Source organism: Lissotriton helveticus, chromosome 4_1 (genome assembly GCF_964261635.1).
Source record: "Lissotriton helveticus chromosome 4_1, aLisHel1.1, whole genome shotgun sequence".
Classification (NCBI taxonomy): Eukaryota; Metazoa; Chordata; class Amphibia; order Caudata; family Salamandridae; genus Lissotriton; species Lissotriton helveticus.
This window is the reverse complement of record NC_136063.1, coordinates 1,115,734,828-1,115,757,423: the sequence shown is the minus strand read 5'-3', so window position 1 is coordinate 1,115,757,423 and position 22,596 is coordinate 1,115,734,828. Positions and strand designations below refer to the sequence as shown.

The 22,596-nt window shown below is 40.6% G+C and overlaps 1 protein-coding gene across 8 annotated transcripts in view; it reads right to left on the bottom strand.

The window, feature by feature from the left end:
• The window catches only part of FHOD3 (formin homology 2 domain containing 3), a 1,303,582-nt gene that overhangs the window by 4,901 nt on the left and 1,276,085 nt on the right, over positions 1-22,596 (bottom strand). For all 8 annotated transcript variants that reach the window (XM_078687715.1, XM_078687716.1, XM_078687717.1 and 5 more), the window contains 2 exons: positions 19,085-19,280; positions 8,397-8,558 (listed from right to left, as the gene is read on the bottom strand). In XM_078687715.1, coding sequence (XP_078543841.1) covers positions 8,397-8,558; positions 19,085-19,280 — 358 coding nt within the window. The remainder of the gene's footprint in view (positions 1-8,396; positions 8,559-19,084; positions 19,281-22,596) is intronic.

Genomic DNA, 22,596 nt, shown 5'->3' with positions numbered 1-22,596 from the left:
GCCACCCTATTATTAAGATTCAAGGCAATCAGAGATAAAAAATGTTACCCGATTACCTGTTGCAGTAACAAAGCCCACCTGAGATTGTCAATTAGCAACAGCAAAACAATGCTTAAATATGAGTAGGCATGATTTATATTAAAAAGATCTGCAAAACAAAATGTTGCTAGAGTTGATGTAATTAAAACTGTGTAAATTCAGATCCCCACTCATCTCTAGCAATGTTGACATGATGTGTATGAGTGCTACAAAAGTGACTTTAAAAGATAATGCTCTCTAGCTGCACCATTCATGTTTGGCAAACTCCACGTAAAGGCCAGGGTAAGATGAAGAGGTGGATGATGGTTAGTGAGGGTTGTTCGTTCGTTCAAACCTTTATTGCGGCTAGGTGTAGCCATAAAAGGACAGTCACATTAAAACAAGTATTATTACAAAACCTAGGTCAAAATACACGATCATGATATACATAGGCATTTGGACATGATAAAAATACCATCAAATACAATCATCTTTCTGGGATTACATGGTCGTAAAAAAACATGATAAAATATAAATTACAATTCAATTAATTAAAAATGTAAAACTCTAAAAAACTCTAAAAGAGGAATGTGGGCCAACTGTTCCACTAGCATCCCAGGTGTTACCCACCAGGTCTCCCTCTTCAGCCCCCCGTATGTGAGCTTATGAGTATACATCCAAATATTGATCTTAGAAGGCTTAGGACACCAGATCCCCACTCATCTCTAGCAATGTTGACATGATGTGTATGAGTGCTACAAAAGTGACTTTGAAAGATAATGCTCTCTAGCTGCACCATTCATGTTTGGCAAACTCCACGTAATGGCCAGGGTAAGATGAAGAGTTGGATGATGGTTAGCGAGGGTTGTAGAAATGGAGCGGAGAGGAGAAGATGTCCGTCTGTCTGACAGACTTGCTTCTTCAAATTATGTGGTGCTTATATGACTGGAGCCTTTTGCATTATTCCCAGTTTGTGCTGACTCTCTGGAACATCTGATGATGTTTCTGTGCTCATCAGACAGACAATTGAAGTTCTAGTGACATCTAATGATATGGGGGAGTTTCTATATTATGTCTAGAGACCATCAAGTCAAATCAGATGCTGGCAGATATTCTTTCCCATCTATTTCGATTCAGAGTTTTGTCTTGAAGTGCCAGTTATTGCCTATGCTTTAGGTGTGAAACTATGACACAGTTCCTCTAAAACACCCAACACCAGTGCCATGTTGTATTTGAACATAAAATGTATTAGAAAGGACAGTCGTGATGCTTTGCTTCAAATAAATGATAAATGAGGTACTTATGGAACTAGTGTCACAAATATTGACAAATGACCAGACAGAGTAAAGAGGAAATTATATTTTTTAAATCCCTTCAATTTATGGAGAACAAAGGGGAATCCTGGAGGATTTGAAAGAGTTCTAGAGGACGTTGTGTGTTCATCCACGAAACTGGTGGCTATGCAGTCTACTTGGAAAACGTGGATGACACTAGCACTCCAAGCCCAGCAGTCCTGGAATATATATTAGCTCACTGCACTGTAGCATCATATATGAGGCTGGGCAACAGCATTAGTAGATTGTAAAAGTAGGCCATTAAGGATTTTGAGGGTCATGGATATCAACTGACTATCTTGAAGGATTGTGGGATTCTTCATTAAGGGATCAACTATCACACTGGGGGATAATGGGTGACACTGACAGATCAACTGGTGGAATAACAGATGATTTGGTAGCATGAATGACATGAAGGACATTATGAACAACCTTGGAGGATCACAGTTGAGATTAGAGGATTTCTTGTGTTGGGAAAGGATGGATTAGTTCTCAGGAGGTGCTGTGAGCATATCTTGTTTGACACCGGTGGAGTTGTGAGTATCATGTTTGACATTGGTAGAGTCTCCATTATCACATACAATAACCACAAAGTCTTGAAATCTTATAGGTGAAATTGTAGGGAAAAGGCCACCCCGAATATCGTTCAGGAAGATTATCCATGTCATCAGGAACACGGATAATAAATACATGACAGTGGGTGGATCATCAATGACACTGTGATATGACGTGCTTATCAACATGAGAACATGGACGACTTTGTCAACTATAATAAAGGCTCCTGCCGACCAGTTCAAGTAAATTAGTGGGAGAACAGGAAATGCTAACATAGGATCAGTGGGAAGAGCAGGAATGCTGAGAAGATTTTCAGCGTTCGAGTCAAAGTATAATTTTGTGAACTACAGCATCTCAATCCACTGGAAACAGACATGTTGGGCCCTTTTTCCAGTAATCTGAAGCCACCACTGTTCAACACAGAATATACCTGTGATAATATGAATTTGTTCCCAAAATGAGTTCCATGTGAACACTTGTCATAAGTTAATACTTTAAACCCAGTTCGCATGGACATATGCGTTGCTCTTGTTTTTTGAAAACGTTACCTCTTTTCATGAAAGCATCTGCTATGGGGAAGATGCATATAAACAATAACAAAAGTGCACTTACTTTCTATTTGCTTAATCAAGAAACATGAGCAAATGGGAAGAGTAATATTGCCAGAAAACATGCGTCCAATTCAATCAGAAAAAGGCCATTTACTGAAGCCAAAAAGCTGTTTGTATTTTCCCGGAAGATGCTGCTAGCATGCAGAATCAGCCATTAGAGTCATGATAATTTATTACTGTATTATTTCTACAGAAATAGGGTTTTGATCTCTGCTGCAGTCATGTGAACATGAGTTAACGAAAAACAAATAATATATGTCAGGTAACTGGAATGCACCACCAAAAATGCTGACGGGATTGTGTTTCAGACTAAATATTTACTGCACTCATGAGCTTGTGGGTATTATATTAATTGGCTACGAAAAGTACCCCTATAGAATGTGCGTGAATTGGCAATTTATTCAAGCACTTCTCAAGCAAGGGTGATGGGCTGTGGTTAAATGAAAACACATCCTGTTTTTTTTATGGGTGGGGCTCTGAAAGGAGTAAAAATCAGGGAAGACAGGCAGACAGACAGAGAAAATATATCAGCGTCTAGTCAAAACCAAAAACATCTCAACAGACCCTGAGGCCTTTGATATGTCCCACCCACCTGCAACATGCGGCACACCTGGTGCGCACAAGTACAGTCCTGCTTGCTGGACAGGGAGAGGAAAGCCAGGGGAGGCATGAGGACTGACATGCCAAAGGCTGTGGTATGTCCTAAGGTGCGAACTACAAGAGACAGTAGCCGCCTATGATTCTAGTGCTGAGACAGTAAGTTGGATGCAAACAAAGCCTCGCGTTCTTTCCGTTTCTGAACGTTGCCACATGCCAGAACCCCGCCCCGAGAAATTCAGTGAGCTTTTTCAATAAACTTTCTTGGCAAACTACCTTCAGTTAAAACAAAGCCCAAAGCCCAGGAGCTGGCAGTGCATAACTCAGCCCGGAGAAAGTGAAAGTTAAAAGATAAATTGCATTTTCATTCGAGAGTTTCCATAAATATACAAGTCTGCTCTCAGATTGCTTTTGCAGCTTTACTGAAGCATATTGTTTATTTTCTGTATTTTGCAGCATGCTAATGTTACCTTGAGATCTCTTGGGAGCGGTAACCTGACAGGCGTACTGCTAGCGGGTGAGACACTGGTCGGAAAGAATATTGCCAGATTTTAGGTGCCTGGTCCCTCCCCTCAGTGAAAACGGCCTCAGTTCTCCTGTGTATAAAAACAGGTAGCACCAAGAACCGCTGGCGATATGAGAAATACTGTCCAGGCCCTGCAAATCTGATGAAAGCCCCTAAGATGTCACGAATGCTGGCCATCTCAAAGATGTACAAAGACATTGGCCTGAATGGGCTTCCCGTGCCAGGAGAAAAGGAGTTCTACTGGCGGTTGCAAGCTGAGCGCGGCTCCAGCCTGGCTCGGGTTGGATGGCTGGCTCAACCTCTGTTCCATGGGAACTGGCGAGCCACAACAGAACTAAGCCATGTATGCTTAGAACTACCTCTTTCCATCCTTAGTGACATTTTAATAAAGTACAACAGATAGGCGCTTTAAATTTGGGGCGGAGCTGAGCTGCAAGTCTGTCTTACCTGTATTCAGAGCAAACTGTAGAGAGTCAGAGTCCTCTTTGTTTGCTAATCAATGTAATTTCTGTCATTAAAGAACTGGCCTGCTCCCTCTTCACTGTTTGTTATGTCAGTTGAAGGTATTTTGAATTAACCTAAAAATAGTCTTCAACCTTCCCTTACGCTTAATTTGTTAATAAGACATCTTTACAGGTATCGAATCAGACTAAATTAACTTAAATTAAGTTACAATACTTGTATTGATTGAACATGTACTCATTTAGATCAAGAAATTTATGAAAACAAAGCACTGTCCTTTGGTTGACCAGTGAGATGGGAGGAGATACTCATTCAAGAGTAGCCAGGAAAACCGTGTTCAAATCCTAGCTTCCACATATGGCCAAAAGGTGTGATCCTACATAATCTCTTTATTTTACAGTGCCCCACTTAAATTGCGCGTCAAATCTGAGACTATCTTGAAGAAACCCAGATCAGGATGTGTACTATATAAAATTATCTTGTAGGCATGGTCTATTAGACATAAATGTTGCTCCACATATAACAATAATGGCCATGTATACGGTGCACATGACAAACTGAGATCTCTTGCTTCAGTTGTGGCACAGTTGTCAGGCATTGGAGGAGGTGGTTCAGGATTATAAACTTTCATTTAACATATGTTATCGTAGTGAGAGAATCTAATGCACTAAATAAAAACTTGGTGCACAAGAAAAATAAATACTTTTAATCTGAAAGGGTCTTTAGCATATTTTTACAAGACACTTGTTGTATCATTTACATATCAAATCTTTCGATGGCTCAGCTCATACTTGGTCTCTTAGAGATAGGCCTGACCCCTGACTTAGCTCTACCTCTGAATTACCTAAATACCCACTTTCAGATCCTACTCCACCGCATGGCTGCAGGGAACTACAGTATGGCCTGGTCCAGAATTAACTGTAAGCTGTGGACCTTCTTAAAGGAAACAGTTTATTTTGAACACAAAATAAAAATATAACAAAAGGATCAACACAAGCTTGTGTCTCTGTGTACTGGATGATATTGCTTGTGAGCTTCTTTACCAATGTTACGGAAGATGCTTATCTAGCTGTTGCAGAACTGTTCTACCCTTTCTGTTTCAACACAAAAGCAGATGCATGCCAAAGGGTCCGATCTACATGAGCTGCGGTCTCTAACCCTCCAGCAGTGCGGCATAAAGGTACAAGTGGAATAGTGTGAGCAACTCCATCCAGGTCATTAGAACACTGTTTCCAGCCCAATTATTTTTTGTGACAGCCTAATGCGTTCTAATTGTTATCAATTTGTTTTGATTATGTTGACCTAATTAGACTACCACACGAGAAATCAATGATTTGCAGGTGAAACGTTTAGGACTGGAGTCAGTGTTCATAATGAGGTGGTCACCAGAAAGGGTTCTGTAAAGCTGTACTTGTGAAAGGTTTCTATGAGGGAAATGTTTGCTGTGTACACATCCTACTAGCCAAAAATGCTTTGAATATTCATACAAAGGAGTGCCAACCCCTGAGTTGTTTTACCTTGAAACTGCTAATATAAGTATAACATTTGCATTTGATGTTAAGAAATGTGGTATATAGGTATTACTGCTTCCGTGGGAACAGGCATTGATTTCCAACCCCAAAGGAACATTGATAAACCTCTGCAAAGCTTTTAATATGCATACGCTTTGTTGGCAGATAAAACACAAATGTTGGCTATCTTACGAATGTGGAAGGTCAAAAATGCTTCTGTTCAGTGTGGAAGACTAATGAGCAAAAGTATTACTAGCATTACTTGACAATTCACAAACTGTTAAACTAGTGTCCACTGTTACCTTGAAGGATTATCAGCTAGATTCATCAAAGTGAAATCGGCTCGCAAAGGGCCAGATTCTGAGAATCTGGCCCTTTGCGAGCGCAATTTTTGCATTTGGGATTCATCATCCCAAATGCAAAAATCGCAATTATAGAATTTGCAAATTTGCGAGGAATTGCATTTAAGGAATCTCTATTTGAGATTCCTTAAATGCAATTCATGACACATTTAAAAATTGCGAATTCGCAAATTTGGGCCGCTATTTACTGCGAAGTCAAACCTCGTGGTAAATAGCGGAAACTTTAAAAAATGCACTTAAGTGCATTTTTCTAAGTTGTATGTTACACCCACACATGTCCCAAGGACATGTGTGTGCGTAACACCAACATCCAATGTCATTTCAGGGGTGCAACAGGGTGTCCATTGGACACCCCTGCACCCTTGAAATCGCAAAATCAAAATGTGAATCGCTAATAGCGATTCGCACATTGATATGTCTTCCCATTCATTCCTATAGGCCTTTAGGCCCATAGGAATGAATGGGGAGTTATTCCTTATTGGCGATTAGCAATTAGCTCATCGCAAATAAGGAAGCTGTAGGAATCGCAATGTATATTGCGATTCCTACATGAATCCCGTTTTGCGAGTCTGTAATAGCGATTCCTTATTATTCGCTATTACAGACTCGCAAAACATGCCGATGATGAATATGGCTGTATATAAAGCCAATTATTCCTATCAGCTGGCCATATTGACTCGTGAGGTTGCCTCCCTTTGCCTTGAAATAGAGGTCCTTCCTGTGCACTTCGAGTGGCTGCTTACATTTACAGGCAGAGTGGAAGATAAGGACTCATAACGAGGGGAAGGGCAAGTAACAGCATGTTAGCGCCAAGTAACATGTAGAAAATAATGCTAGTAACACTCATCCACCAAATCACAGTCATTACAGACAGACAGACAAGCCAGCTATCCCATTCTGATTCATGTTCATGGTTGACACATTCACTTAACTTAGAATGAAGACAATCAGCAGTAATTAGTACCACACATTATAAGCATTCTGATTGGCCAAACCAATTTTGGCATTCCATAGACAGTGCTAACTTCCATTAGGACTTAGGAAACATGCTTGTCATCTGGTGATTTTTTATAACTTAACTGCGTTTGAAAGTATGTGACAAGGGCTGTTGTATGGACTGGTGGGTGTGGTGGTTGAAGTTCATCATAATAAAAGGACAGTTACCTGAGGTTCACAAAAGGAGGGGCGAGTCTCTGGTAAGCATCAGTAAAAGAGAGGTTAATTGTCAATTTTTGTTAGATGGTAACAGAATAAGGCATGATAGTTTCTACTAGGAATACACTCCTATGTCATTGGCAATACTTTCTACCAGAATGTAAATGCTACATGGAGATTCATGAATCCTATATCACCACTTAAACCTCCATTACGAGCGAACGTAAAGTCCTGGTGACCTTACAACCCCCATAGTTAATGTTAGTGCAAATATAGGAAATTCCATGGGCGGTTACCCCCCTATTACATGCGGGGTCCGGAGGGCCGCCTAAATATAGGGTATTACCATTAGAATCGTGAATACTGCTCCAATTCCGATTGAAATACCAGATTTTTCCTCGAGTTTTACATGGATATTTTGGGTATTTGCAGCAGCCAACTTGTCAAGATGAAAACACTTTACCCCTTGAATAATCTCAAACCTTGCAAACAGGGCTGGTGGCCCCATCATGATTAACTTGAAACTTGCAATTAGGCTCACAATTCTACCTGCCTTGAACCTAAGACATTTATGCATTTTCCTTCCTAAGGCTTTCAGTTCTGCTGCCATATTTTAAATTACGTGATCTCAAGAGAACAAATAGAATCACCAACACAATTAAGAATTATTTCTTTGCCCAGAAATACTGTAAGGAATTTGAATCAAGATATGTGCATCAATTGTAGTGTCGTGGTTAAGAACATCCAGAATGACTTGCTAAACAGTGAAACAAAATGGATGGTGATGCAAGGAATAGGCCATTGTTGAGGGTCAGGCAATTGCATGTCTTCTAGAGATGTCCCTTCAAAGCATAATAAATGTGGTGATGAAGAGACGATAAAGGTAAGGCAAACTGATGGAAAACCTTTAGCAACAATTGAAAGTCTACTTGATAGGGTAAAGGTACTGCTTCATATTAGGTCACATGTATCAAGTTGAGGAATTTCCATTAACAAATAATTATCAGATGTGCCAATCCAATTTTCTTAATTGGAGCTTGATCGGAGCAAATAACGAATACTGGTCGCAGAATTCAGCAGTGTGGAAAAAAACCTCAGGACTGGAAGCATGAGGTCCTTGTGACATGAAGTAATATGGCACCATTAGACAAAATTTGATGGATACCAAGGGATTTTAGATGGAAGTTGTGTGTCATTCCCTATCACACCCACATGCAGAGGTGACAGTTTGGTATTCCTTAGGTGTTCATTTTCATTATACTCACATGACTTCCTATTTGCTCGTGAGCGCTTCCTCTCTCTAGGCACAGCTCGCTGACTTGGCACTTGGGTGGCAGATTTCACAATGCGATCCATGATCTCATCCGCTGCATCATCAGTAGCATTGGGCGAGTCATCATTCCCAGTGTTCCATGAACCAATGCGGCCTGCAAGAAGCACCAAGAAAAACACGTGAGTACATCTTTAATATCGAATGCTCATGAGAACACTGCACTTTTAATATCAGACTTATGTACGTGCCACTTGAAGCCTAAGCGTGCTATATCATACGCCATTTTCTTCTATACACACCAAAATACATAGAAAAAAACATAATTAGAGCACGACTTCTCATGCATAACACTGAAGTACTTCCTGCCTGTGCAACACCAGACACACATCCTCTTCTTTTCATTTACTTCTATAATGTGTTCCTTGTCTGCAAATATGCTTTGGTGCTTATCCAGGGCGATGAAGTTCTTTATAACAATGCCCAAGACTCTTGACATATACATGAACACTTCTTGAATCTTCAATAAAAGCTTAGGTAAACCAAAAATAAATAAATAAATACATACGTTATAGAGAGCAGAGTGGCAGCTGTGGTGTGACTGTGCTCAACTCCACATGCAGAGTAATGTGATAATTCAAAGTGCACCCTCTACTGATTAATTTATGCTACCTGACCTGGTAGTTATACGTTAAAAAAATCCAAGTAAGTTAATGGAAAAGAAGACTTGTCAAATTTTGAGTACATTCCACATTTATTTCAGCCAAAGCTGTTACACGCTTTTATGGACATTTTCAAAGCAGCATTCAAAGCTGCACAACCGGTGCCAACTTTTGAACAACATTGGCTTTGGTAAGTCACATATGCAATGGATTAAAATAAACTTGAAAATATATCTACACTTTTTGAGGATGGCACATTGACTTTTTGAAACTTGCTGCTCAACTTTGAAATGAGTGGTAGACAACCTTTAAATAACAGCACAATAAATGAAAGCTAATCTATGGCCTTGTTTAATTGTTTTAGCAGCTATCAGGACTTAGTGATAATTAAGCTTTCTCTTTGAGGCAAAGGAATGGACATGCAGTACAGTTCTGACCTTTTCTTTGGTTGCTAGAGGTCCTAGTTGGTTAGTATCCGCTCTCTCAAATCACATTGAATATTCCATGTAAGAGCAGTAAAGTATGTTTACTATCAGGTATGGAGAGGGGATGGGTGTTTGGCTCAAGGAAAGCAAACATGCTTAATTTGTTAAAAAAAACGTGCAGGGTTACAAAGTTTTTCTTAGGAGCCTTTCACTAGTGCTGCCAAACGCAGGATTGCAAATGCTAAGACTGTCTGGTTTTGAATCCATCTAATGGCTTTTTCTTCCACCACCATACACTTCCTATCTCTTTCTCATCTCACTTTGTAGGTTCCTTTTCATCCCTCCTTTGTCAATGTTGTCCTATCTTTTTATTCCTCCTCCTTCTTTCTAGGTGTTCTGCCTTCTTCTTTCTTTTGTTCAAGGTCAACGTCTGATAATGAAAAACAAGGCTCAGTCTAAAAAAAAATGAGCATTGGTGACAACCACCTACAACCACTACCACAAATTAATACTGAATTTATGAGTGTAAACTTACTACTAATAACCCTTCACACATAGGTTGAAATTTCCCTATGGCAGAAGAAAAATACCAATTGATATTCTTTTTTATTTGATTTATAAAGTGAAAATGTAAGTATAAAATAAAAACACAATTTAATTTTAAGAAAATATATTTATTAACCTAGAACTAATACACTGCAAAGTTACAGCACATTAACTCGTCAAATGTAATGTTAAATACATATTTGTATAATTAAAGTATATTAATTTAATTAATTAATATTACTTATCAACATTTTTTTTAATCTACACTCACTGGCCTCTTAATATTTACTTAATATTTATTGCATTTAACTGATAATTATGTGTTTTGTATTCATTTAAAATATTTTTTGAATGTTTGCTTGAATTATTTAAAAACAAAAATAGTTTTTAAAATTCCAAAACGTGATTTTTTATTTAATCTAACATTTCAACGTTAAATAACATTTCTATATATTCTATTTAAAATTGAAAGGTAATGTATTGAGAATTGTTTCCTAAGGGGTGTAAGTCCATGCCTCCATGTTTGCTGTTGCCTATGAGAGGGTGTTCTCGTACCTGTGAGAAGCCAGGAGTGGTTTCTCACCTTTAGGGCTGTAATTACTTCAGATTAGCTCTAGAATAACCTTATGACTAGTAATGGGTTTACTCTTTTGCGGATGGGTTTTTGCAGTAGCATATCTCTACCTAAGCGCTCCCTCACTTTTGCCTGATCCCCTCCCATTTTGTAGAAGTTAGACCCCCACCCCACCCCCAATTCCCCTGGTTCCCCCCATATTTGCTTCATGCTCACGAACTTACATGTTTGGAAATCTCATTTTAGAAAAGATAAAAAGGAGTGGCTGGTGAATTGAATTTTGTAGTAAGTGAGTAATAATACTGTAGCACTACTTTATATGAAAATGCAGTTTGAGAATTAACCCTTTGTGTTGAAGCCACTTTGCTGTAAGTCTTTAGATTATACAATGCAAACATAATAGATAGCAAAACCCCACCTTCTCTCCTGCCTGAGGACATTAATACTACCAGGGAATGTATTGTGAATATTTCCTAAAGTCGATACAGTAATCCTTCAAAGTGCTATTGAAGAACTATTCCGTCTTATTTTTTCAATATAAAAATTGTTTTACCTTAATTATGAAACGGTACAGTTTTCCCTCAGACTTGACCAAGGTAAAGTACATTAAAATGTGCCTTTATTAAATCCTCAGTATGAATCCCTTCCTCAGCTGTGGCATATTAGTGAAACTATAAAAATCTGTATGAGGATGAAATGTATGTACGTTAGATTTCACTACACGCGAAAATCTATACTAGGCACCTGGTCAAATATTTCTCTAAATAAAAAATGCAAACTTACACAAACAGCCAATTTTTATGGTCTGTTATGAAAAGCCATTTAGACTGTAGAATACCACTTCACTTGCCCTTCTCAACAAATACTAGATCAGAATAATAGAAAAAGACAAAATCCTATTTATTTATCCACTAATCTAATGACGTACATGTCAGGTTAAGTAAGAAGCACATACAGTTGCCATATCTTACATTTCTCTAAATTCCGTGGGCTTCATTTGGATCAATACCTCACTTTCTTTACAGTTGTCCAGAATTGTTAAATTTGTTACAATGATATCCGAAGGAAGTATTCAAAACACAATATCCCTTTATTAAATGCTGTCTTCATACTTTGTGTAAAGGGTTTTTCAGTGAAAAAGGTACAATATTTATGAGGTCCTGCACCTTGTTTGAACAAGAAGGCTGCAGTTGGAATGATTTGTTTATTATCATAATGATTCATGTTTTACCTGATGTAAATAATAATTGACATTTTTTACGAATTGTTAAATCTATTACGTTAATCTTGTGCTTAAACCTTTTTACACATAAAGAACACATATATTCTTTGTTTTAATTGTAGATGAAGCAGCTCCTAAAATTTCACTACACATCATTTCCTGTGATTGTGACTGGTGCATATGTTGAACAACTATTTTTTCGTTTCCTGTATTTTTTTCTGTTATCCAGGCTTGCTATAGAGGAATAGAGAAAAAACAGTACAATTCTTAAACGTAGAACACATAATTCATGTTCATTGCTGAAAGCTTAATTTGAAGCTGTCAAAATGTAACTACTACTGTTCGTGGAACCACTGAAATCATTTACACACACTTTTGGCCACTATGCAAGTATGACCCCAGTATTTCTTCTCATCTACTATGTCTATATGTATAAACATCACTTGAAAACTGATTATGTTTGGATTTATGTTATAATGGTGTCCACATACTAATGCCCATGTGTGTCCCACAGCGGTGCTTAGCTTCCGAGAAAGGATGCAATTGGGCAAGGGAGTTTACCTACCCTGGGACTGTCTCTGAGGACCAGCAGTCACCCTGAAAAAAGAAAGGTGTATAGAGCCTTGCAGCAATGGGCTCATCATCTTCTTTTGAGTCAATGGGGAAAGTATAGTGAACTGCTGAGATGGACCCTTGTAGGATTGAAACTCCACATCGTAATGCTGATGTTGAGGTCTAAATAGCACCTTAGTCATTCCTGGAGTGGAGCTGGATGACTGACAATGCATCCTGTTCAACTGAGAAACACGGAGTGCATCAGTTTCCCTCATCCAGCATGTTAGTATGCACGATATCCTGCTAGTGATTAAGAACATCAGAAGCAGTAACAGTTGTTCAATCTTCTTCTGCTTCACCACAGAAAACTGCTGAATTCACTATAAGTATTATTTGGAGGGTTGGTCCTACTGCCTGATGAGTTGCACCTATCCTTCTGCTTATCCAGTGTGTGATTGCCAGCCCTCCCAATCATTAATGAATGGCACCCAAGACCCCAACTATCATTTCTACAGCACTAGGATAGACACAAGGCTGAGTTCACATCATCAGCAAACACATTGAAGCCTTTACCTTTTTGATTCTGTCATGGAAGGAGTCTAGAGTCAACCATCGCTTCAACTGTCGGGGGGCCCAACATCTCCACCAAGGGCATTAAAAAAGGCACAGCATTCATCTTAGACATTCTAGAAGAGTACATGCCAAGGTAGGCTTTAGCTCATTGAGGCCCTACTGTGATAGTCCAAATTGTTCATATCCGGCTGCCTACTCTAACCTTCTATACTGTGATACAAGGACTAAAGAGGTGTTTGTTTATAACCCTTGGTTCATAGGATTTCCAGGATGAAGTGTATTGTGTGGTATGTATTGTTTGTAGCAAAGAGAATTGCCAGCATTGCTTTCAGCATGTCCCTGCAGGTGCCAACCCAGTTCAAATTTCAAGTTATGGGCCTAGAGAGTCTAAGCCTCAAGGTGAGTCACACAATAGGATGAGGAACTCAGCACAATGTCTCCTAGTAGTCCGTGGTTTTACCTCTACAACATCCTAAATCTTCTTCGCAGATCCAGTCGCCCCAAGGAAGGCCATTGATTGGAACCTTTTGTTCGATTACCTCAAAACCCTACTGCACTATAAAATGTTTAAGCATTTATGAACTTTCACATTTGATCTAAAACGGGAAAATCCATCTTTTCAGTCATGCAATACACTTTCCCATCTACCTTCCTTTGAATTAGGCAGAGAATCAAGAAGCCTGAGTTTTCAATGTCTTGGATAAAAAATAAAATATAACTATAATTGTGAGAGAATACTTTTGTCAACCCATGTTCTATGGACAGTGCTATGTACTATGCTGTGCATCGATGTTTAAGTGGCGCGGAACAAATCCACAGCAAGCAGATGCAGGGACCTCAGTAAGTGTTATGTCTCAAGTGAGGCCTACTACTGAAATGTCAGTACATTAAAGGTCACAAATGAAAAATTCAGCTGAAAAAAACTAAAAAAGGTCCCACGGTACACTACATACTTCAAGAGCAATGTTCGTGCACTATTCCACAATTGCTAATACACTATCCCTAAAACGTAATATACGTAGTTGTTTTTTGAGGAGTGGAGAGTTTACAGTAAAGAATCTTGGGACAGAACATTGTCACTTACACAATTTGATAAGCGTCTAATGTACACATCTAGGAACTGTGGCAAGGACCATTTTTTATTGAAGATGTGATATCCACTATTACCTCACTATTTCACAACCTATTGCTGCTAACAGCATCTATGCGCAGGTAACACTGTGTAGAGAAATAATTAATGTGATGTAAAAATAAACATCTCAAAACAAAGTCAAATGAGACAGAAATAGGAGGTCAGCACAAGATAGATAGATCTTCGCAGTTTTATTAGGAAAAAGCTGTAAAGACTACCAAAAATCAGCAAGTGCGGAGGAAATTCTTCTGGGTCAAAAATTACAGCCGAGATAAGGAGATAAGGAGAAAAGGAAGACCACAGCTTAAGGTGAAGGGACAGAGAAGAAAACAATTGTCACTTCTAGAAAAATAAAGAGGATGACAAGCAGTGGAGTCAGGTAAGAGCAGTAAGTGCAAACCAAGAAAAGCAAATGAACAATAGTCAAAGGGTAAACCAAAGAATACAGAAGCCTGAGCGGAGATGGAAGAAACCAAATTATAAAAGTAGAACCGGGGAGCTCTCAAGGTTCCCAGGTCCATGCATGAGTATCTCACCCAGTTATTACTGCTTTGTAGAGAAAAATGCAAAAAAACTCGCAAAACATGCTGCGTCACATTTATTTTCCAGTCACTATTAGATTGTTATGGTATGCAGGAGAATAAACTATGCATACCATCGGATTTCAAATGCCCAAGTTGCAGAGAGTAGTTGGCTGTACACACACATATTTTCGGCCACAGCCGTCTCGTTCATTCCTTACTTTTGAAAAAGGCATCCCTGAGGCTTGTGTTTGGCCCCTATTTATCTTCTTCTTTGTTAAATGTTAACTTAGAGAAGTTATTTATTTTTGTACTCATGGAAAGTCTTAAAAAAAAAACTAAAAATCATGTGGATTGAGATATTGTTTTTCTGCTGAGACCAATGTTGTGGAATGTTTTTTGACCGGCCAAATCATACAGAGACTGACTTCATCACCACAACGGTATCTTGATAGCAAAGGCAATGGAAATCATTGGAGACTTCTAGCCCTTGTATAGATAATTACCACTACTGACAACAGTTGGTACAGTAATGCATGTGTGACATTGGCACTGCTCCACAAGGCATATTCTAATGGACTACTCTAAGGGCCTAATGTAGAATTCGACGGACAGTTTACCCATTATAAATATGACAGATATCCCATGCGCAAACTCTAAATCGGGGCTTTAGATTTCTCCATTAGTGTATGAAATGTGGAGCAATGGGTATAGGGTAGGCAAGACGAAGTTTGAGTAGTATGGAGACATAGACGGAGAGAGCCAAGAGTGAATGCGCGAGTAGGATGGAGGTCCCTGATCAATCCAGGAGGTTTGTTTGATAGACTGGCGCTGCATCTTTTATGTCACAGCTTGTGGGTGGCGGCAGTGACTGCTTAGGTGCTTCTGGGATTTGTAGGGAGAAATCAAGAGCAGGAGTGAGGTAGGGAATTTGGAAGTAGTGTGAGCAGCTGTGTCCCATGCAGTTAAGATCGTGGGGCCTGGTGAGGAGGGGGGGGTGATTTCGACAAACGATGCTGAGGGAAAATTAATTATTTATTTAATTTTCCTTTGTCATGTGTCGAAATTCCCCAAGCAAGAGGAAGGTTTGATGAGATAGAGGTTTGTTGGAGGTTGCAGGATATGAGGAAGGGTCATCTGGGGAGGAGTGAGATTATATTGTGATTTAAAGAAGTATCATCTGGAGTGATCTCCTTTGTGAGAATTATGATACTTCATTTTAGCCAGTGACATTTTTCCATCGTATCTTGATCACAGATTAACGTCATGATTAGTACCTTTCAAGAAATACAGAGTTGAATGATTGATAAATTATAGCACTATCCCTTCTCTACCACCTTTTTCTGATTGCTGGGACCCTGTTAGTGATGCCTCAAACGAAGAACGACAATACCTAACTTCATATTCTTAAGCTATGGTGAGCAGACATTAGCTGGTAGCCATGTGCACTGTTCTATTGAACCTCGATGGGAAAGTAAACAAGTGAGAGAAGTGTGGTCACATTCTCTGGTCAGGAAGCCAACTTATGTCATAAACGCTCCACCTTTCCCCACTTTAACCTCTCTCTTAATATTGTAATACTTATTAAAGACGAAATCAATCATGTTCAGTCTAGTAACTCATATTCAGAATCACCATGTAGACATCGTAAAAGAGAAATGTTTGTATTTTCTCTACAAAACCATTGATTAAGATTTCTTCTTGAGCTCATGAAACTGAAATTTGTATAAAAGCCTGCTAGAAATTGTTTGCCTTACTGCATTTGATTCAGGACTAAAATCCAATAAAAATAAACTGAAATGAAAAAAGGCAACTGTTGGACGAGCTAAAGACGCAGAACGCCGCTCCAATTAGGAGTACATTACATTAACTAGAGCAGTGTAAACTCTTCTAATTAATATGTCTCTTGATCTGATGCTAGCAAACACATCTAGCTCCTTTTATGGTGAAGGAGAAAGTAGGCTAGGATCTGGCAAAAAATTTATCGAAAAAATACTGCTTCCCAGTTTACTTGATCCACAGGGCCCTCGTCCAATTTTCAACATTCCAGGGGCAGCCCTTAGATGCTATAAGGTTTATCCAGTTCTTTCTGAAAGATCTCTTTCCTTTACATTTATTTTCGCGTATGTTTATTTTCTATACTTGATATCACAGGCCTACAACAAGTTTTCAGCGCATAACATTCCCTTGTGCTATTAAGTATTAGAAACGATTCCAACATTTCAGAAGAAAATGTACGGTTGGACAGTCGTTGCAGTAAAATGCCCATTCTGCACCAAATAGTGTACACCTCATTGAGTTTGAGTGCTCTTGAAATTAAGGGAGCTATCAGGTACCCTTCCGTTTATCTTAAAAATGTCATTGCTTGTGCCAGACAAGAGGGCATTCAGCCCTCAAACCACATGGGGGAGCCAGACGGGGCACTTGAAATAGACGGGCACGGTTTAGCGAACATCCACACTGGGGCAGATTCTGGTACAAACATAAGTCCGACAGTAAAGATCCAGGCCCCTATCAGCTCCCCCCAGTTACTCTGAGTATTGTACTGCACCCTAGCCCCAAATCCAATTGCCAGCTCAATATAGTATCCTGGAACGTGGCATGGTCACATTTTAAAATTGTCCGTTCCCCATTGGAACAAATTTACAGAAGGATTTGACATATGCAGCTTGCAGGAGATCTGGAGCCTTGTTCCCCTTATATAAGCCAGGGTATGCTTGTTATTGCTCCCCAGCAACAACTAGCAGGACAGGCCGACCAACAGGGGGTCTGATAATATAGGCTAGGATCGCATTGGGAGGCTCAATCATCCTCCTTTGTGACCGGCAGCACAGATATTTTGGGAATCCGCATTGAGGGCTCCCCGGGGAAATCTGTTGAGTTTTATAACATATATGTAAGGGGGAACAAAAGGGGGCAGACCTTCCACTACACTCACACAACTGGAGAGGGTACTGGATAAGACCTCTGGTCAATCTACATTTATAATAGCTGGCGACTTTAACCCCACATTTGAACCTTTAGATAAAGATGACATAGTGAGTACAAGTGAAAAGATCTTCCCCCAGTTAAGAAATGGAAGTAGTTGGCGCTTCAGGTAAACGCCCTAAACCTTGAGTATGGACTAAGGTCTGTGAATGGAAGAACGCCATCAGATAGTCAGGGTGCGAGCACTTTCAACAGGAATAGCAGCCCATCTCGCATAGACTACATCCTTTTAGACCCAAGGCTCTGAAGAAGTGTGGTCGATATGAATGTGGGGTTCACAACTGATAGTGATCATAATCCACTCTGCTTAAGCCTGAAGCCTTTTCTGGGCGGCCAATTTCTCAGGTATTACCACAGACGTTTTTCCATCTAATGATCGCACCAGGCTGAAATGGCTGAAGGTAGCCTTACATGAAAATAAGATCAAGGGCACACAGCAGAATCTGATGGCTGGCACGTCTGAATTACAACATCTTGTCCAAAGCACAGGGGAAAAGACAAAGGTTAATTTGGCCCACTCCCGTCTTTTTGATAGAATAAGTGCTTACTTCACTGCAACCGGAAGCATTCCAAGGGCCAGCAAATCAAAAAAGGGGGCCAGTTTCCTGGTACAGAAGGGACCGTAGAATTGAACGTCAAAACCTAGCCCTGGCCATTAAATCCAAAGACATGGATCACATTTGAGCCTCTAGAAGGCAGTATGACGCAACTGTACATTATGCAAAAAGGGAGTGGGACGAGTCCAGCTAGCAACTACTTAAGGAAGCTTGGGCTGATAAAGATTTAAGATCATTCTGGTCCCTATTCACATGGGGCTAAAAGTTTGGGCTCAACCTCCCCCCAATTATATTGCAGCCCAAGCCTGGTATGACCACTTCAAAAAGCTTTACTCTGATTACATCACATCTGAAAAATGTTAGTATCCGTAATGCATCAATAGGTAAGAAAACCAATATAATGAATTGCTAAAAAAACAACCATGCTTTTCACGGAGGAGACTCGTTTTCCATTCTTATTATTGCAGCGTTGATCCATGTTTTTACTTCTGCCACGCCATCAATCAAAATCACTTTCAATGAACTTTATTTTTAACTTTTATAATGCTTTTTTAATAGGATGCCCTCCATTTTCCGATCTGACAAGAGAGGATGCAGGGTATTCGTTTTAATGGAGCAATGGCAGCACTTCCTCTCCTTTATTGATACTTACCATGGCAAGGGCTCAAGACTGTTCACAAAGTGGAAGGCACCCCAAGAACAGAAAATGCACACAGAAATCTTAAAATTAAGGCAGATGTTATGATTCTTTGATTAAATACAGAATAACAGTTTTTTTGTGAAAACTGGATGCCGCCGAAGTGAAGACTAAATACAATACTCAATTATTGAAATAAAACTCATTTCATTCAAAATTGTCTTGAAACTGCAGCATCTAGGCAATTGGTGTGTATACATATAAGCACAGAGCAGTAAACGTTGCCCTTACCTCTGCTAGCTCTGCTTCGTGAGCGAACGCCTAGCACTGTCGGGCTTTCCCCGCTTGAGGATGTCGTCTTCAGGACTGCCTTCATGTTCTCATGCTCAGCAGCATCTTCAGCGTACTGCAGGCCTTGCTGTGGTAGCTGAGGTTGAGTGTCATTGGGGGGCTGAGGACTAGTGGAGCTGCTTGAGAACTTTCCACTCTGAAAAAATATATTTTTTTAATTTGTCAAATTATACTTAATGAGCATGTGTTTCCTTTCTTACAACCAATAGGAAACAATGAAAGGTGTGCTTATATGCCATCTGTATATATCAAGGACAATCATTTCTCAGCACGAAGGCAGAACATGCAAGGGCAAATGATATTAGTACAATGAGATAATGCCAAACACTGTTTTAAAAGGCAAACTGACATTGAACCAACAGAGGAAAATCGCCTTTCAAAAAGTGCATACTAAGTTCATAATTCAGCATCTCTTAGTAGCATTCACAAATTCATTGAACCTAAAAACACATCCAAAAATTGATAGAGACATGGGAGGACTTCAGAGGATCTATTTCAACCAAGGAGGGGGATATTTACAAATATGCACAGGGTGCACTTTTCCTTACAGACATAGTTACGGTATAGGTGGTAGATACTCACAGATATTGAAAATGGAAATTCTCATGGAAATATGTGATCCTTTCAAATTTCCAAGGAGCACTTCAGGATTTTTATGAGAACTCGTAAAAAGCTGTCAATTTACTGCAAATATAGACATATGCCTGCAGGAGTACATTTCTGTTTTTTTTATTTTGTTTCTCTTAAGTATTGCGATTGTTCCCTACATTGGGTAGTCACATGGAACAGGAAAATGTTTTTCTGATGTACCACAAAGGTATTCAATCTTTTATATCCAGGGAATTATGATTCTGAATTTTATAAGCAGGCAGTTAAAGGGGCTTGGCGGGTCCTTTCTCTGTGTGTTCGCAAATACATTTATTTTCTTTAGCACAGTCATGAAGTTCCCTAATTTTACTCTGGCAAACAGTTAACGATTTTCAGTTTGGAAATGTATTTTAAAACAGTCTGAACAGTCGCGGCCGGCATTAATCACGGGGGGTCATGCGGGGAGAGGTGTGAGGGTAAAGTAATGAATAATTATTTTTTCAAACGTACCTGTCCCCCTTTTTCACAGCTCTGGCTCCGGCTCCTGCTTTCCACTCCTTCCTCCGGCAGGAACAGGAAGCATTATTTACAACAAGGGGTGGTGATGGACAGAGTCTCTGAATTAAGCAGAGTACTCTCACCCAGTCAAGAGATCAGGGCTAGATCCAACACCGTTTTTTAGCTCATTGCACCATCCCAGTTTCAGAACCTGGCTGTATGCAAATTAGTCTGTCCCTGGCCCAGTGCATCATGGGAACAGGGCAGACCAGACTACAAAAGCCAATTCTTACACTGGGAAGGAAACAAGCTTCCGGGGACCGGTTTCTGGCATTACAGCCGTCTTCGGCCCGGCTTGCTTGAATCCTGATGGTGCAATGAGCAAGGGACTCACATCTGAGTATACCCTTCCACGCTTAGGGTGGACAAAATTATTTACAACAAGGGGTGGTGATGGACAGAGTCTCTGAATTAAGCAGAGTACTCTCACCCAGTCAAGAGATCAGGGCTAGATCCAACACCGTTTTTTAGCTCATTGCACCATCCCAGTTTCAGAACCTGGCTGTATGCAAATTAGTCTGTCCCTGGCCCAGTGCATCATGGGAACAGGGCAGACCAGACTACAAAAGCCAATTCTTACACTGGGAAGGAAACAAGCTTCCGGGGACCGGTTTCTGGCATTACAGCCGTCTTCGGCCCGGCTTGCTTGAATCCTGATGGTGCAATGAGCAAGGGACTCACATCTGAGTATACCCTTCCACGCTTAGGGTGGACAAAATTATTTACAACAAGGGGTGGTGATGGACAGAGTCTCTGAATTAAGCAGAGTACTCTCACCCAGTCAAGAGATCAGGGCTAGATCCAACACCGTTTTTTAGCTCATTGCACCATCCCAGTTTCAGAACCTGGCTGTATGCAAATTAGTCTGTCCCTGGCCCAGTGCATCATGGGAACAGGGCAGACCAGACTACAAAAGCCAATTCTTACACTGGGAAGGAAACAAGCTTCCGGGGACCGGTTTCTGGCATTACAGCCGTCTTCGGCCCGGCTTGCTTGAATCCTGATGGTGCAATGAGCAAGGGACTCACATCTGAGTATACCCTTCCACGCTTAGGGTGGACAAAATTATTTACAACAAGGGGTGGTGATGGACAGAGTCTCTGAATTAAGCAGAGTACTCTCACCCAGTCAAGAGATCAGGGCTAGATCCAACACCGTTTTTTAGCTCATTGCACCATCCCAGTTTCAGAACCTGGCTGTATGCAAATTAGTCTGTCCCTGGCCCAGTGCATCATGGGAACAGGGCAGACCAGACTACAAAAGCCAATTCTTACACTGGGAAGGAAACAAGCTTCCGGGGACCGGTTTCTGGCATTACAGCCGTCTTCGGCCCGGCTTGCTTGAATCCTGATGGTGCAATGAGCAAGGGACTCACATCTGAGTATACCCTTCCACGCTTAGGGTGGACAAAGAGGCTGAAATGCCAGAAACCGGTCCCCGGTAGCTTGTCTCCTTTCTGGTGAAGAATTGGCTTGGTAGTTTGGTCTGCCCTGTTCCCATGATGCACTGGGCCAGGGACAGACTAATTTGCATATAGCCAGGTTCTGAGCTGGGATGGGGCAGTGAGATAAATAACGGTGATGGATCAAGCCCTGATCTTTGGACTGGGTAAGAGTGGTCTGCTTAATTCAGACACTCTGTTCATCACCACCCCCTTTTCTGAATCGCTTTTGGCCACTATAGGTGTGGCAGGGTATACTCAGACATGAGTCCCTTTCTCACTGCTCCATCAGGATTCAAGCAAGCCGGGCCGAAGAGGCTGAAATGCCAGAAACCGGTCCCCGGTAGCTTGTCTCCTTTCTGGTGAAGAATTGGCTTGGTAGTTTGGTCTGCCCTGTTCCCATGATGCACTGGGCCAGGTTCTGAGCTGGGATGGGGCAGTGAGATAAATAACGGTGATGGATCAAGCCCTGATCTTTGGACTGGGTAAGAGTGGTCTGCTTAATTCAGACACTCTGTTCATCACCACCCCCTTTTCTGAATCGCTTTTGGCCACTATAGGTGTGGCAGGGTATACTCAGACATGAGTCCCTTTCTCACTGCTCCATCAGGATTCAAGCAAGCCGGGCCGAAGAGGCTGAAATGCCAGAAACCGGTCCCCGGTAGCTTGTCTCCTTTCTGGTGAAGAATTGGCTTGGTAGTTTGGTCTGCCCTGTTCCCATGATGCACTGGGCCAGGGACAGACTAATTTGCATATAGCCAGGTTCTGAGCTGGGATGGGGCAGTGAGATAAATAACGGTGATGGATCAAGCCCTGATCTTTGGACTGGGTAAGAGTGGTCTGCTTAATTCAGACACTCTGTTCA